The sequence below is a fragment of the Acomys russatus genome, chromosome 27 (assembly GCF_903995435.1).
Source record: "Acomys russatus chromosome 27, mAcoRus1.1, whole genome shotgun sequence".
Lineage (NCBI taxonomy): Eukaryota > Metazoa > Chordata > Mammalia > Rodentia > Muridae > Acomys > Acomys russatus.
In genome coordinates, this window is record NC_067163.1 from 57,739,991 (window position 1) to 57,753,672 (window position 13,682).

General features: G+C 53.2%; 1 protein-coding gene across 1 annotated transcript in view; it reads right to left on the reverse strand.

Moving 5' to 3' along the window:
* The window catches only part of Nwd1 (NACHT and WD repeat domain containing 1), a 41,451-nt gene that overhangs the window by 26,947 nt on the left and 822 nt on the right, over positions 1 to 13,682 (reverse strand). Inside the window, exons 2-4 of the mRNA XM_051169832.1 lie at positions 9,471 to 9,668; positions 2,064 to 2,186; positions 1,101 to 1,309 (exon numbers count right to left, since the gene is read on the reverse strand). Coding sequence (XP_051025789.1) covers positions 1,101 to 1,309; positions 2,064 to 2,186; positions 9,471 to 9,668 — 530 coding nt within the window. The remainder of the gene's footprint in view (positions 1 to 1,100; positions 1,310 to 2,063; positions 2,187 to 9,470; positions 9,669 to 13,682) is intronic.

Genomic DNA, 13,682 nt, shown 5'->3' on the forward strand with positions numbered 1-13,682 from the left:
ACTACTCAGGAACGGCTGGAGAGATGCTCACAGGCAGCTGCTCTTTCAGAGTTACTGTCTGCAGCTCCAGCCCCAGCAGGTCCGGCACCCTCTTCCAGCTCCCATGGGCACTTCATGCATGCACACACAGATGCACACATGCACAGACACACGTGTGCGTGCACACATGCACACACGCAGGCACACGCATGCACGCACACACACATGCAAGAGTCCTACACAAAGTAAACACATACCCAGGCACAAACAGCACATGTCAACATAGCCTGGTATTAAAGAAGAAAGCAAAAGTAAAGTCTGGATTCCAGAGTTACAGCTCAGTGCGTGACACCGCGGGTACATTCAACCTGAGTTCAAATCTGCAGAACCTACATACTGCAGGGTGCAGAGGCATATGTCTGTAATCCCATAGGGAGCTGGGGGCTGGGCATGGAATCTCGGAAAGCTCGCAGGCCAGGCAGCCTGGAGTTTGCAGCGGCAGCAGTGGCAGCGGCAGCAGGAAACTTTGCCCGCAAACAAGACTGACTGCAGGAACTGACTAATAGTTAGCTTGTGCTCTGGCTTCTTGGTGTGTGCCGCAGCACACGCGCACCCAGCCACGTGCCCTCACGTATTGAGGCCCCCAGTGTTATCTCACTCCATCCTGTGACTTTGGGGGACTGCATTCGGGTCATCAGATGTGGTGGCAAGCCTGCTGAGACATCTTCCCAAGCCATTCACTTCATCTGTTGAGTCTGTCAACAGCCTGCAGCTCATCTGCTCGGCTGGGCTGGTGGCCAGTGTGCTCCGGGCCACCCCAGCCCTGGGATCACAGTTGGTTCCGCCTGCCTGGCTTACACTTAGGTGCTGGGATTCATTTATAAGCAGGTGCTCAGGGTTATAATGCACCTCCCTTACAAACAAACAAACAAGATGGCCTGGAACACACAGCAAACCTCCAACCTCTGCTTCCCAAGTGCTGGGGATTCTAGTTGCGTGCCACCACAACCAACTTCTCTTCAGCGGTACTATACCCTACACACACACACACACACACACACACACACACACACACACACACACACACTCGCATCTCTCTCTCTGACAACCCAGTTTGTTACCTTTGTGCCAGATGTTGCATATATGACTTTGTTTATCTCGTCCACATGGAGGTCCCAGCTCTGAGGCCCTGTGGGATTTGGTGAGCCTCTGTCCGAGATGGTGACTTTCTCCTGGCCAGAGAGCAGGCTCCACAGGCGCAGGGTGCGATCCTTTGACACAGAGATGGCAAGAGTCCCTTGGGCGAACACTCGCACGCACCTCACCTCAGCTGTGGCGGGCACAGTGTAGGAGGGCAGGTTAGCTGGGGACAGTTTATCTGCTTTCTAACCCTGTTTTTTAAATCTAAACATGTAGCCGGGCGTGGTGGCGCACGCCTTTAACCCCAGCACTCAGGAGGCAGAGGCAGGTGGATCGCTGTGAGTTCAAGTCTAGCCTGGTCTACAAAGTGAGTCCAGGACAGCCAAGGCTACACAGAGAAACCCTGTCTTGAAAAAAAAAAATCTAAACATGTACAGGGTATGATGGCGCACACCTTTGATCCCAGCACTCAGGAGGAACAGACGGGAAGATCTCTGTAAATTCAGGGCTAGCCTGATCCTCAGCATTCTAGGCCAACCAGAACTACTTAGCGAAACCTTGTCTTGAAGCAAAAACAAAACCAAAAGTTAAACAACTATTTTTTTCTTTCTTTTTTTTTTTCTTGAGACAGGGTCTCTCTGTGTAGCCCTGGCTATCCTGGACTCACTTTGTAGACCTGGCTGGCCTCGAACTCACAGAGATCTGCCTGCCTCTGCCTCCTGAGTGCTAGGATTAAAGGCGTGCGCCACCACGCCCGGCTTTAAACAATTATTTTTTTGTTTTGTTTTTTTAATAAAAAGCTTGTTTGCAGCCACCATGCGTGTTACACAGCTCTGGCTGTCTGAGGCAGAGTGACCCCGAGAGCTTCAGCGTAGGGCTGTGGCAGCGTGGGGGTGAAGGCGCTCTGGGGACAGCATGCAGGTACCCCATGTCCCACTCCTCACCTGTGTGTCCCATCAGAACGTGGACCACTTGCTGTTCCTCCACATCCCACACGACCAGGGCGCCGTCCTCGGTGCCCACAACCAGCAGCTTCTCCTCCAGGCTCCACGCTATGGCGGTGATGCCTGCAGACACATGGAGGTGACGGTGAGGGCCTGGGTGCTCACAGCTGTGGTCTCAGCCAGAGTGTGTGCGGCTCCCCATTTACACAAGGAAACCAAGCCCCCTTTACAAAGCCGGACGACAGGGGTGTGAGAGGGAAGACCTGCACTATGGATTTTTTTTTTTTTTTTTTTTTTTTTTTGGTTTTTCGAGACAGTTTCTCTGTGTAGCCTCGGCTATCCTGGACTCGCTTTGTAGACTAGGCTGGCCTCGAACTCACAGCGATCCATCTGCCTCTGCCTCCTGAGTCCCGGGATTAAAGGCGTGCGCCATGATGTCCAGCATGGATTTTTAAATTGAACTTATTTTTATGTTAAAATGTGTGTGTGTGTATGTGTGTGTTACACACATGAGTGCTGGTGTGGACAGAGACTGAATATATCAGATCCCCTGGCACTGGTGACTCACCAAACATAGGTGCTGGGAAGGAAAATTGGGTCCTCTGCAAGAACAGAAAGTGCTCTTAACTTCCAAGCCATCTCTACACCTCTTTTAAAAAACATTAACATTCAGTTGGGCGGTGGTGGCACACTCCTTTACAGTGGATCTCTGTGAGTTTGAGGCCAGCCTGATCTACACAGCTAGTCCAGGATAGCCAAGGCTATACAGAGAAACCCTGTCTCAAAAAGCAACAAAAAAAAAAATAAATAAAATTTAAAATAAATTAATTAAATTCACCCGTGAGTGTATACATGCGTGTGTGTGTGTGTGTGTGTGTGTGTGTGTGTGTGTGTGTGTGTAGAGCAGAGGGAAACTTGCAGAAGCCAGTCATCTCCTTCTGTCATGGTGTCCCCACGATCGGACCTGGGCCATCAGGCTTGGTGGCAAGCCCTTCCTCTCCCTGAGGCCTCTCTCTAGCCCCTGCCTGTGATGGGAAAGAGGTGGTTCAGTGAGCAAAGCCCAGTCTGTGTGAGCCTGATGACGTACGTGAGTTTGCATCCCAGGTCCCATGTAAAGCAAGGCACAGCAGGATGAACACCTGTAGCCACAGCCTCCTCCAAGATGGAAGGGAGGGACGGGAGAATCGTGGGAGCCTGAAGGCTGCTTAGTCTGCTGTACCAGGCAGCAGACATGAGCAGCGGACATGAGAGACACTGCCTCAGTCAAAGTGGAAGGCAGCTGGGATGATGGGTCAGTGGTTAAAAACTCCGGCTGCCAGTGCACAGGACTGGGGTTCAGTTCCTAACACCCGTGCGTTGTGGCTCTTGTCTGCCTGTGCATACATACAGTGTCAGATACTATACATCACAGACAGACAGACAGACAGACAGACAGACAGACAGACACACACACACACACACACACACACACACACACACACACACACACACACACACACACACACACACACACACGAATTTCAGGAACACAAACACGGGGAAGATGGGAGGTGAACACTGACTGAGCCTGACTTGAGGCTCAACCTTCTCTAATTCCAGCTCCAGAGTTTCTGGCGCCCTCTTCTGGCCTCTGATGGCACTGCACTCACATGCACTTCATATACCCGCATACACATATTATCAAAAATAAATATAAATATAAAAATTAAAAGAAGACAACAGCCTAAACCACAGCTTGGCCAAGAGTCCCCATCATGGATAGCTCTCCTCCATGGGGTTAGGTGTAACTCTATCTACCTTTATAGATGCACCAAGAAGGGACAAGGCGCACTGGTGGGCTGCTGGTGCCCAACAGGTGTTACCATTTGAATATGAACAATTCCCCACAGATTCCTTGGTCTCCTGCTGGTGGTGCTATTTTGGAAGGTTCTGAAAGTTTCAGGGGACGAGGTCTAGCTGGAGGAAGTAGGTCCTTGGAGGGTGTGATGATGCCCCAGGCCCTTCTGGAAGTTCTGTCACATACCATGTGATGTTCTGATAAACAGCCATGGACGGAGCCCTCATCTCAGCTACGTCAGGCAATTCTCTCACCACCACAACAAATGCAACCGCACAGCAGCGGGCCACAGGACCCTACAGCTCTCAGTCTCCTGCACCAGTCAGCAGCAGTATCCCAGAAGGCTCGTGCCTAAGGCAGGGCTGGGACCAGAAGTTGACCCGTCCCAGAAGCCAGGAGCAAAGCTAACCTGGCTGTGAGTGAGTTCCAGGCTAGCCGGAGACACCAAGTGAGACCCTGTCACAGACAGACAGACAGCAGGCCCAGCAGGTAAAGAGCTCTCCGTACAAGCCTGGCCACCTGAGCTCCACCCCCAGGACCATTTAAAGGCAGAAGAAGACAATGCACTTTGCAGTATTATCCTCTGACCTCTACACAAGGTCTGTGATATGTATACACACACACACACACACACACACACATGCTTACATGCACGTGTAGACATACACAGAAATGCAGTTACATACATGCATACACATGCAATGCATACATACAAACATATACACATGCACACACAAACACCCCCTCCCCCCAAAAAAAACAGGAGGAGAAGGAATAATAGGAGGCAGAGAGGGAAATGGAGGATTGCTAATAATTTAGGCAAACAGTCTCTCCTGGGTGGGTTTGGTTAAGACATCGCAGAACCAGAGGCACCCAGTCAGCCCATAGCCTAAAGGGACTCAGGGGATAAGGTGCTCACAGCTCAGCCTGTGGACCAGCATGTGGACCCCAGAACCCACGTAAATATAGCAGAGCCAGCACCCCTGGGGCAAGCTGTGTAATAGCTAGACTAGCTGTATTGGTGCGTTCTGGGCTCATCTGGGGGACTCTGTCTCAGTGAATAAGGTAGAGAGCAATTGAGGAAGAGCCCAAGGGGCCTACGGACTGCCCGAAGCCGAGCACAGGCACACCTGCAGGCAAAACGCTCGCTCACATAGAAGAAAAGAATGCATTTTAGAAACCTAAGCTCAAGGTTCCCGGAGACTAGGACACTGCAGAAGCAAAAACGCTGGCTCCTGTTCTGTCCCTAGTGACCCCCGCTTTCCCCTTTGCTGTCCTTAGCTACATGCCCCAGCTTGAAGCATGTAATCTCTTGGGTCCTGAGGCCTGAGCACGGTGCAATCTGTTCTGGGGATGCTACCTCTCAGCGCCAGCTGTCTGTCAGGTGCCTAAACTCTGGTCCTTTATTTCAACATTGTGCTTACATATGCATGACAATATATGAGTCTGCATACACGCACACGCGCGCGCGCGTGCGCGCGTGCACGCACACACACACACACACACACACACACACACACACACACACACGGAAATAAGGGCTCTTACAGAGGACCTGGGTTTGATTCCCAGCACACACATGGTGTTCAGAACAACCGGTACCTCCAGTTCCAGGGAACTCAACACACTCTTCTGGCTTGCACAAGCACCAGGCATGTAGACAGTGCACAAGTGAACATGCAGACAAAACACTCATTTACATAAAAATAAAATGAATGAATTTTCAAAAGAGAAGCCCAGTGTGTGCATGGAAAAACCAGACTTTTCTGAATGCCATTGAGTGAATCTTTTTCTTCTTCATGCCTCAGTTTCCCCAGATGTGTTAAGTCACAGTTGGTCCAGCTATACAGACCAACCCATATTTTCTTTGTTTTCCTCTTTCTTCTCATGTACTCAAGGTCACTGTGTGACCTTGGAAGCATATAAGTAAGGAAATGGAAGTTCAGAGTGCGTGGAGCCTCCTTACTCTGTAACATGACGAGAAAAAGCACAGGTATATCCCTGTCCCAGACATAATGGAAACATACCTCTCAGTGGTAATTTACCCTGACTATGCCATGGCAGACATTACTAATCCATCACAGCATCATAGATCTATCTGTGACTGTATTCATAGCCATTTTACATTCTTCATTTGGTAAGAAAGCCCAAGCCGGGCATGGTGGTACACACCTTTAATACCAACACTTGTGAGGCAGAGGCAGGCGGATCTCTGAGTTCGAGGCCAGCCTAGTCTACAGAGCGAGTCCAGAACAGCCAGGCCTGTTACATAGAGAAACCCTGTCTTGAAAAACAAAAACATAAACAACCACCACAAAGTAAGAAAGCCCAAAGTTCGTGTATATTTATCTGAGCATATAGTTATTCCCAACAATCTGCAAAGCAGAGAGAGACAGAGACAGAGACTGACAGAGACAGACGAAGAAACAGAAAGACAGAAATTGTGCCCAAGCTCACACAAGGAGAATATTTTCTCATAGTCTTTTTTTTTTTTTTTTCTTCAAGACACGGTCTCACTGTGTAGCCCTGACCGTCCTGGACTCACTTTGTAGACCAGGCTGGCCTCGAACTCACAGCAATTCACCTGCGTCTGCCTCCCAAGTGCTGGCATTAAAGGCGTGAGCCACCACACCCAGCTTTTATTTATTTTGTTTAATCTTTTTTTCTTTCTCATAGTCTTACAGTTGGAGATGACATAAGAGTAGAGGCTTGCTAGCCAGTTTCACTGGGTGGACTGTGCCGTCCTGTCCTCCTTCCCCGTCTCACTGGGTGGACTGTGCCGTCCTGTCCTCCTTCCCCGTCGTCTCACTGGGTGGACTGTGCCGTCCTGTCCTCCTTCCCCGTCGTCTCACTGGGTGGACTGTGCCGTCCTGTCCTCCTTCCCCGTCTCACTGGGTGGACTGTGCCGTCCTGTCCTCCTTCCCCGTCTCACTGGGTGGACTGTGCCGTCCTGTCCTCCTTCCCCGTCATCTCACTGGGTGGACTGTGCCGTCCTGTCCTCCTTCCCCGTCGTCTCACTGGGTGGACTGTGCCGTCCTGTCCTCCTTCCCCGTCGTCTCACTGGGTGGACTGTGCCGTCCTGTCCTCCTTCCCCGTCTCACTGGGTGGACTGTGCCGTCCTGTCCTCCTTCCCCGTCTCACTGGGTGGACTGTGCCGTCCTGTCCTCCTTCCCCGTCTCACTGGGTGGACTGTGCCGTCCTGTCCTCCTTCCCCGTCGTCTCACTGGGTGGACTGTGCCGTCCTGTCCTCCTTCCCCGTCTCACTGGGTGGACTGTGCCGTCCTGTCCTCCTTCCCCGTCGTCTCACTGGGTGGACTGTGCCGTCCTGTCCTCCTTCTCCGTCTCACTGGGTGGACTGTGCCGTCCTGTCCTCCTTCCCGTCGTCTCACTGGGTGGACTGTGCCGTCCTGTCCTCCTTCCCCGTCGTCTCACTGGGTGGACTGTGCCGTCCTGTCCTCCTTCCCCGTCGTCTCACTGGGTGGACTGTGCCGTCCTGTCCTCCTTCTCCGTCTCACTGGGTGGACTGTGCCGTCCTGTCCTCCTTCCCCGTCGTCTCACTGGGTGGACTGTGCCGTCCTGTCCTCCTTCCCCGTCGTCTCACTGGGTGGACTGTGCCGTCCTGTCCTCCTTCCCCGTCGTCTCACTGGGTGGACTGTGCCGTCCTGTCCTCCTTCCCCGTCGTCTCACTGGGTGGACTGTGCCGTCCTGTCCTCCTTCCCCGTCGTCTCACTGGGTGGACTGTGCCGTCCTGTCCTCCTTCCCCGTCTCACTGGGTGGACTGTGCCGTCCTGTCCTCCTTCCCCGTCGTCTCACTGGGTGGACTGTGCCGTCCTGTCCTCCTTCCCCGTCTCACTGGTGGACTGTGCCGTCCTGTCCTCCTTCCCCGTCGTCTCACTGGGTGGACTGTGCCGTCCTGTCCTCCTTCCCCGTCTCACTGGGTGGACTGTGCCGTCCTGTCCTCCTTCCCCGTCTCACTGGGTGGACTGTGCCGTCCTGTCCTCCTTCCCCGTCTCACTGGGTGGACTGTGCCGTCCTGTCCTCCTTCCCCGTCTCACTGGGTGGACTGTGCCGTCCTGTCCTCCTTCCCCATCGTCTCACTGGGTGGACTGTGCCGTCCTGTCCTCCTTCCCCGTCGTCTCACTGGGTGGACTGTGCCGTCCTGTCCTCCTTCCCCGTCTCACTGGGTGGACTGTGCCGTCCTGTCCTCCTTCCCTGGCTGGGTGGACTTTGCTGTCCTGTCCTCTTTACCCAGCAGCCCCTGTGGGCCAAGAGGACTCAGTGAAAGCTGGCAGGGCGTCCTGACTACAACATCCTAGGGTGCTTGAACAAGAAAGGATGGGTTTCTCTAAGCCCAGTGCAGGCTCTGGTTCAAGCACTCCTCTGGATCCCAGTGAGCACGGCCATTCCTTCTCAGTGGATCCCAGTGAGCACAGCTGGGATTACAGCCATGAGCCACTGTGCCTGGCAAGAAAATAAATCTTAATAAAGAATAGATGTCTAGGCTTGATGGCACACGCCTTTGATCCCAGTACTTGGGAGGCAGAGGCAGGTGGATCACTGCAAGTTTAAGGCCAGCCTGATCTACAAAGTGAGTCCAGGACAGCCAGGGCTACACAGAGAAACCCTGTCTTGGAAAAGGAGGAGGAGGAGAAGGAGGAGGAGGAGGGGGAAGGGGAGGAGGAGGAAAGGGAGGAGGAGGGGGAGGAGGAGGAGGAGACTAGATATCAGTTAAGCAGGTGAGTGAAAGAGGATGAAGGAAGCCAGGCGTGGTGGCGCACGCCTTTAATCCCAGCACTCAGGAGGCAGAGGCAGGTGGATTGTTGTGAGTTCGAGACCAGCCTGGTCTACAAAATGAGTTCCCGACAGCCAAGGCTACACAGAGAGACCCTGTCTCGAAAAAAAAAAAAGAGTGGATGGTGGAACAATGGGTGGGTGTGTGGATCAATGGTTCGATGAACAGCTAAACCAATAGATGGATGAGTGGGCAAAAGTTCTCCGTGGGGTCTGGGTAGATATGTAGATGAATAGACTTATGGGAATAGGGATGGATAAGTGGGCTGATGGACGGATATGGTTGATGAGTGGATAATAAACAGATTGTGTGTGGATAGGTGGGGTGGGTGGGTGGAAGGGCAGGTAGATGGGTATCTGTCAGTGTGTGGGCGGGCAGTGGCTGAAGTGCACAGAAGGCAATAGGTATGTCAAAACTTAAGTCCTGTTCTCTCCCACCGCCCCTGCCTTCTGGTGGGAGCCCTCAGCCTGAGTCCCTGCCAGCCTGTCAGGGCAGTCGGCTTGCAGACCTGGAATCTGTAGCCAGAAGCTCTCTGGACCAAACCTGAGGCAGGCGCCTGTCAGCTCCAGGCTTTTGGCAATATTTACAGCACAATCTACGGTCCCCGAGGACAGAGGAAGCCTTGCCAGCATGAGATGGCCACGGGAGGCTGCCCTGGCACCTTGGGGCCTCCTGCCTGGCAGACGGGAGCCCCAGAGAGCAGCCTCAAATATCTGGCATCTGGTCCCCTGGGTACGCAGTGAGCTGGTGCGAGGTTTGTGATGTGGGGGACACTCACCTTTGTGACACCCAGTGAGAGTGGCTCGAAGTGGGCCACCAGGTGGCTGTAGGAACCCTGCCAAGGGCACCAGCATCGGGTGGGGGCAGGCACGGAACCAGCTCTGGGCTTGTTGGCACAGCTGTCCAATCACCGCTGGATGCGATGTAGCAAAGAAAAGCAGCCTAGCCAGGAGCTCGGTGTACAGGACACTCTTCTCTGCAAGCAAAGGAAGTGTATTACCCACCTGGCTGAACCTGGCCACACTGATGAGCCCCAAATCCTACAGAAGAGAAGCCGGGGCACCTCAGCCTCAGGCCCTATCACCCTTCCTGCCACACGGTCTGTGTCCATCCACCCCCCGCCCCCCACCAGTCTCCTGAGCACAGAGAAGCTGCCAGCCTCCGGACTTCGCTGACCATGTCCTTCTGCCTGGAACTCTCCCTCACGCCAGGCATTCTCCTCCAAGGGCCACTTTTGGAACGATCATTAGCTAATTAGTTACTTATTTCACTGTTCCCCAGATTGGCCTTGACTCTTGGGCTCAAGGGAGCCCCTCACTCCAGCTCCCTGAGTAGCTGAGACCCAAGTGCATGAGCGCATGGAGAGAGTGAAGGGAGGGGACAGTGGATGGCCTGGTTGGGGGGGCAGTGGGTGGACTGGTGGGGGGCAGTGGGTGGATTGGTGGGGGGGGGCAGTGGGTGGACTGGTTGGGGGGGGCAGTGGGTGGACTGGTGGGGGGCAGTGGGTGGACTGGTGGGGGCGCAGTGGGTAGATTGGTGGGGGGGGCAGTGGGTGGACTGGTGGGGGGTGTTGATGGGATGGAGGGAAAGGTGGGTGGGGGTGGCAAGGTGGATGCATGTGAGGGAGAGTGGAAGAGCGCTGTATGGACAGACTGGATAGTGTGAAGGGGAGGCTGGAAGAGTGTATGGATGGACAGATGAAAGAAGGAAGAAGACAGAAGGAGGGTGGCAAGCTCAGTGGATAAGTGAACTGTGCCTAGCTTTCAAATGCCAAACTCACTCCCCGACTGACCCCCGTCCAGCCCCTGCACTCCAGGCTGGCGCCGGTTTGGCAGCCCTCAGCCCCCTCCCTGCTCGTCAGCCAGGCTCAAGGGTCAAGCATCTCTGCCTGGCCATCAGAGTATCCCCAGTGCACAGCAAGCCAAGACACCCACAGTGGGCACTTGTGTTCCGTGTGGTGGCATGCGCCTGTTATCCTATCTGGAGGCTCTGACAGCAAAGTTCATCGCTGGATGCCATGTAGCAAAGAAAAGGAGCCTAGCCAGGAGGAGCTCGGTGTACAGGCCCTGTTAACACGCATGACCCTGACTGAAAAGGAACAGTGATAAAGGTGCTTGCTGCCAAGCCTGATGACCTGAGTTCGATACCTAGGACCCACAAGATATAAGGAGAGCGCCAACTCCCTCAGGCTGTCCTCTGACTTCCATACACGAGTGGCTGACCATGAATGCTCGCGCGCACACACACACACACACCATTTTTTTTTTTTTTACACAGGCTAGTGGTTAAGAGCATGCACCCACATCAGGTGGCTCACAACTGCCTGTAACTCAAACTCTAGTGTTCCAACTCCTGTATCCTGCATGGGCACCTGTGCACACATTAAAAAGTAAAAAAAAGAGGGTCAGAACCAGCTTGGTAAAAGCCACTGAGGTGCCTGCAGGGCCGCCACCCTCCAGGAGAGCGGGGAAATGCCTTGGGAACACGTGCTGTCCATGGCGCCCTCTGGTGGTGATATCTGTTACCATACCCTGTCTGCTCCGGAATTGTAAATGAAGGAGCCTTTGCTGAGGGGGTGTTGCCACGGCTCAGCAGGTGACAGGCTCCCAGCGTGCGCACAGCCCTGGGCTCTATGCACAGCACCACATAACCAGGAGTAGTGGCACACGCCTGTCATCCCAGCACTCGGGAGGTGGCGGCAGGCAGATCAGTTCAAGGTCATCCTTCAGCGCAGATGTCCAAGGCCAGCCTAGGTCACATGAGACTCTGTCTCAAACAATTTACAGGAAGTATGCAAAGCCTTCAAGTTCAGAGAGGGGGCCAGAGAGCAAGCAGCCAAGGTGTTCCTCCCCTGTGAACCCCAAGACCACAGTGAGCTTCCCCCACCGACGGTCTCTCATCATCACACTACTGGTTTGTCCCTGGTGTGGCCATACTGTGGACAAAGAGTCCACTCTTGGGCTGACTGTCACTTCTCTGTTTGGGTTTTGTTGTTGTTGTTTGTCACCCTGGATGTCCTGGAACTCCCTATGTAGACCAGGCTGGCCTTGAACTCAGGAACTCACCTGCCTCTGCCTCCCAAATGCTCAGATTAAAGGCTTTTGCTACCATGGCCAGCGCTGTCAGGTGCTGAGAAAGTCTCTGACCAAGAAGAGACTTGATACCCTATGAGCATATACAGGGGGAGGAAATCCCCCTCAGGAACAGTCATAGGGGAGGGGAATAAGGGGAAAATGGGAGGGAGGGAAGAATGGGAGGATACAAGGGATGGGATAACCATTGAGATGTAACAAGAATAAATTAATAAAAAATTTTTAAAAAAAGAGAAAGTCTCCGGCAGCCCAGGCTGACCTTAGCTGAGGGTGACTCTAAACTCCTGATCCTCCTGCCTCAGTTGCCAAGTGCTGGGATGCACAGGCTTGCACTCCCCCCCCACCAGCTTGCCTCCTGTTGAGTCAGATGGCAAGCTGGCCTGTTCTGGGAAGCCTCAGTGTTGGGGCTCTAGCCTGAGACTCCAGCACCAAGCTCAATCTCACGCCCCACCCCCGAATTTTACTTTCAAATTAAACCCTGGGGCAGACAAGATGGCTCAGCAGACAAGGGTGACTGCCATCAACCAGGAACCACATGATAAAAGAGAAATGAATTCTGAAACTTTGTCCTCTGATTTCCACATGTACTGTGACGCATACCCACACCCACAGAATAAAAATATAATAGTATCAAAATAAATAAAAAGTAACACATAAAGCTGGGTGGTGGCGCACGCCTTTAATCCCAGCACTCGGGAGGCAGAGGCAGGTGGATCGCTGTGAGTTTGAGGCCAGCCTGGTCTACAAAGTGAGTCCAGGACAGTCAAGGCTACACAGAGAGACCCTGTCTCAAAAAAAAAAAAAAAAAAAAAGTAACATAAAACAAGACACCATCTGAAGTGCCAACTGACCAACCCAAGAGATCCTTCAAGGTCAGAAAGAGGAGTAGTTCTTATAAAGCTGCACGTAGTGGCTACACCTGCAGACACAGACTGAGGGGCATGGCTTTGGGGCCACCTTATGTCACACAGTGTGACTCTGTCTTGAAAGGAAGGAAAGACAATAGAGCTCGTAGTTTTTTCCTTCGTGTGCACATGTGTGTGTGTGTGTATGTGTGTGTGTGTGTGTGTGTGTGTGTGTGTGTGTGTGTGTGTGTGTGTGTGTATGGTTCAGGTAGGATCTCACACCAGAGCTCAGGCTTGCCTGGACCTCACTATGTAACCCAGGCTAGCACTGAACTTAGAATAATTCTCTGGGGAAACAGGTGCATCTGCCTTATCTGCCCACGATAATTTGTCTGTATGTATTGTTTGCATATGTGCCTGCTTGTGTGTGTATGCTCCTGTGTGTCTAGTGTGTGTGTGTGCTCACATGTGTGGTGCCAGAGGTCACAGGCTAGCAGGTGTCTTCCTCCATCACTCGCCACTTTGGTTTTGGTGTGAGGGTCTCACTGACCTTGGAGCTCATGGGTTCCGCTGGACCAGCTGGCCTCCACCCCACCCCCAGCCCCAGAGCTGCAGGTGTGCAGCACCTCAGCTGCCTTCTTATATGAGTGCTGGGGATCTGAAGGCAAGAAAGCCTTCCTGCTCTCATGGCAAGCACTTTGCTGACTGAGCCATCTTCCCAACCCCAGCAGCTATTCTCTCACCTTCTAGATTTCATCAATTAAAAATCCACGGGATAGCCTGGTGTGGTGGTGCACCTCTAATCCCAGCACTTGGGAGGCAGAGGCAGGTGGATCACTGTGAGTTCGAGGCCAGCCTGGTCTGCAAAGCGAGTCCAGGACAGCCAGGGCTACACAGAGAAACCCTGTCTCGAAAAACCAACCAACCAAACAAACAAACAAAATCCACGGGACAGCCTGGTGTGGTGGTGCACATCTCTAATCCCAGCACTCGGGAGGCAGAGGCAGGCAGATCTCTATGAGTTTGAGGCCAGCCTGGTCTACAAAGCGAGTC